Source organism: Priapulus caudatus, unplaced genomic scaffold, assembly GCF_000485595.1.
Source record: "Priapulus caudatus unplaced genomic scaffold, Priapulus_caudatus-5.0.1 Scaffold461, whole genome shotgun sequence".
In the NCBI taxonomy this organism is placed as follows: domain Eukaryota; kingdom Metazoa; phylum Priapulida; class Priapulimorpha; order Priapulimorphida; family Priapulidae; genus Priapulus; species Priapulus caudatus.
In genome coordinates, this window is record NW_014577522.1 from 213,409 (window position 1) to 216,949 (window position 3,541).

General features: G+C 45.0%; 1 protein-coding gene across 1 annotated transcript in view; it reads right to left on the bottom strand.

Annotated features, from left to right (window-relative positions):
- Positions 1-411: 411 nt before the first annotated feature.
- LOC106810667 (cytohesin-3-like) overlaps positions 412-3,541 on the bottom strand; it is a gene marked incomplete at its 3' end in the record, with an annotated part of 3,872 nt that continues 742 nt past the window's right edge. The window contains 3 exon segments of the mRNA XM_014814099.1: positions 412-488; positions 1,286-1,300; positions 2,396-2,507. Of these exon segments, the coding sequence (XP_014669585.1) occupies positions 412-488; positions 1,286-1,300; positions 2,396-2,507 (204 nt within the window).

Sequence of the window (3,541 nt, forward strand, 5' to 3'; positions counted from 1 at the left end):
GAGAGAGAGCGAGAGAGAGAGAGAGAGAGAGAGAGAGAGAGAGAGAGAGAGAGAGAGAAAGAGAGAGAGAGAGAGAGAGAGCACAGAACACACAAGTTAGGATTGTCACTCATCTTGTTGTCATCTCTAGATCATTTTCTTCTTCTCTGATGAATTCTTAATGTATCAGATCGTTCTGCCACGTATTGCGAGTAGAATTTAAAAACTATCACGAACTTTTCTACTCGTCTGGTTGATTAAATACATGGCTTCCTTGGATAAAAAAGGAGAAGAAAAAGTAGGAAAACGCGGTTAATGCTGGGAATGGCTAACGTGGTTAGATCGGCGTTAAGGACTGAGCAGTTTTCCTTTTGATCTCACCGCTTTCATCTCAGCGATAGAATGGGTATGTGTAGCAGGGTAGGTACTCACAGTTGTAAACTCAAAGTAGTAGAGGCAGTTGTCGTTCAGTATAAACCAGCGTCTTTTCCAGCTCTTATAGCGGCCGCCTGCAAACACACACAGCAACGATTCGAACACAGAGGCACACACAACAGCGACGCCGTCCCTTGTATTATTGGCAAGAGCACATATATATATATATATATACACGTTGGGTGGTTGGAACAAGACACTCCGTAACTCCGTGTGTATGTTCGTAAATTCTTTTGCAGAACTCTGAGATTTAACCGCACCAAGGAGTCGAGCAGTTTTAGCTGCTAGATAATTAATTATTCTCATAAATCGGATGAGTATGTTAGCGGTTCCGGACTCGTTTCCCTAATGACAGAGAGTTCTGTTTCCATAATGGGTTCGTGACGATCTACAAACGTGAGAACGTGAGATACGAACGTGAGAACGTGAGAACGCTAGACAGTAATGATTAGTATGTTAGGATTAGGATCAGCGGCTTAATTCCTGGTAACCGCATGCAAATCAGTTACCCCTACATGCTACACCTACGTCTCACCACCACGCTTGCATGCAAGTCTACTGTGTTAAATCCTAACCATCTGCCGACAGTGGCTGTGTCACCGCACAAGCTGCTATGGGTTAGATAGGATGTTTTCGCATCCAATTGCTATGGCAGTGCGAGAAAAGTGTGAAAGCGCATGTCACGTCATGTCAGCCCTGTTAGTGGACATGCTTTGTCACTGTGTTAGGCAGACGACACAGCTTGGCCTGCTGCTACTCTCGGAGGCAGCGCACCAATCCTGCCTACAATAGCTATCGTAATTAATGTCGCCAGCCAATTGTCCATCCAGCATTAGTTTCGTCATGCAGATAAGCGAAAACCCTAACTTACTCAATTTCGAACAACCTGTAATGTTAAAGCAGAAACATTGCAAATGAAATATTGTTCTTCCAGTGAGACAGAAATGTGAACGATATTGCGCATCGTTTTAGGTGCACGTGGAGTTAAATGACGTAGGAACTGAACCGCGGTACCATTTCAGTTACACTGAGCGAACCAATTACTTTAATTGCGATTGAAAAATACATCGGAATATTCAACCAATACCTAAAATGTTGCTTCTGTCTCATTCCTTTATCCAGCTCCATATACCCTGCCTGCATCTCTCCTTCTCCCCATCTCTCTCCCTCTCTTTCTCTCTCGCTCTGTCTTTATGTGTATATATATATATATATATCTACATATATCTTTATCTTTCTCTCTCACTTTCTTTCTTCTCCACATCCTCTCCACCTCCTTTCCACCCTACCTCCTCCACCCACTTCTACCCCTCATCATTCAACCTAACTCAATTTACGCGACCTATCACCTCCCTGCTCCCATGCTCTTAGGCGCGTATCCTGGATTTTAACACAGGGGGGATGGGTTACGTGCATCGATAAATTGTTTTAATGTTGCAAGTAAAACTAGTAGCGGGAAGGGAAGCGAAACCAAGAATCGTGTTTAATGGCAGACCACTGCTTCAGGTTTCGCAGGTTCTTTTTTAATTTCTGAATGGCAATTCACAAGAGAATACATTTCGCCCCGAATAACGCCCGTTACCCTAGTTTGTTTTAGATAAAAATAATAATTTGTTCATACATCTATTTGGTTTTTTTTTTTTTTAAGTATTCGTTTTTGCAGTCGAAATTAGGGGGTTGTTAGCCACTCAGTGCGCGCTTATATCCTCCCCTGTGTTCCCAGCGTCCCTCCGTCTTACCTCCTATCACCCTCACTGTATGTATCTCTCCCATTTCACTTCCGTGCGAGATGCAACAAACCTTGCTCCCAGAGCTAGTCCATCCTCCCCTCCCTGTCCCTCCCTCTCACCCTCTCCCTCCCTCCCCCCTCTCTCCCTCTCTCCCTCTCACCCTCCCCTGCAGTATAGATGCGTGGTCCTTACCTTGCTTCCAGAGCCAGCCCTCCCTCCCCTCGCTCCCCCTCCCTCCCTCTCACCCTCACCTTGCTTCCAGAGCCAGCCCTCCCTGTCCGGGTTGAAGAACGTGTGCATAAGGTCGTTGCCGTCGTCCTCGGGGATTTTGAACGGCTCCTTCTTGATGCTCTCATACAAGCTCTGTAAAGCAACGCAGCAGCTACTCATAATCCTATCGCAGACTTGCGACTTTTTCATGCAACTCGGCTGCGATTCTAGAATCGCAGTCGAAATTGCTGTGAAATCGCCATATCTGCGGGAACGTGCAACTGCAACTCGTAGCGATTCTGGTTGCTTGCAACGAGTTGCAAGAAATCAAACTGATTTGATTTTCAGCAACTCGTCGCTCCGAAATAGCTTCGAAATCGCATGTCTGCGGGTAGGTATAGTCGCTTGCATGCGCACACACGGTGAAGCGTGCGACCGATCGCATGCGGTTGCAGGTTTCAGCGAACAGCAACCAAAAATCGCAAATCTGCGCTAGGCTTTAGACAACAGCCGCAAACGAGACCTCTATCTCTAACCTTAATAGCTCTACATAAATTATCGTTACTTTAGAATTTAATTTAAAATTAAGTAAATGTGATTGATATGGAAACGGACTTTTTAAAATTAATAGTCATTGTCCATTAATGCCTTCTCCTTTTCTACAGAATGTAGAGATAAAGAACAGTTTTACAAGAATCTCTCTTTTCCATCTGGGAACTCCTACTACATTCGCCAGCACTCTTGTTATTTTACAGTGCATCGTTCTTACGTGTGTACAGTTTGCTACGTGCATGTGTACATGTACGTGTGTTACATGGTTCGCCGTGTATCTTGTACGTGTTGTACTTGTACGGTCGATGTACATTGTACGTCGTGGTGGTACATTTGACGTGAGCTGTCATCTGTACGCTGTGTGTTTTCTACATTCGTGGCGGTGTGTCATTGGTACTGTGTGTGCGATTGTACGTGTGTAACATTTGTTAGTTGGTGTACATTGTTACGTGTGTACATTGCTATCGCGTGTATGTCTGTACGTGTGTACATTGGTGACGCGGCTGTATCCGTGTACGTCGTGTACATGGTACGCTGGGTATCGTGTACGTGTGGGTACATGGTACGTTGTATTGTTGTTCGTGTGGACATTGGTACGTTGTGTCATTGTACGGCTTGTTCGTTGTAGCGTGGTC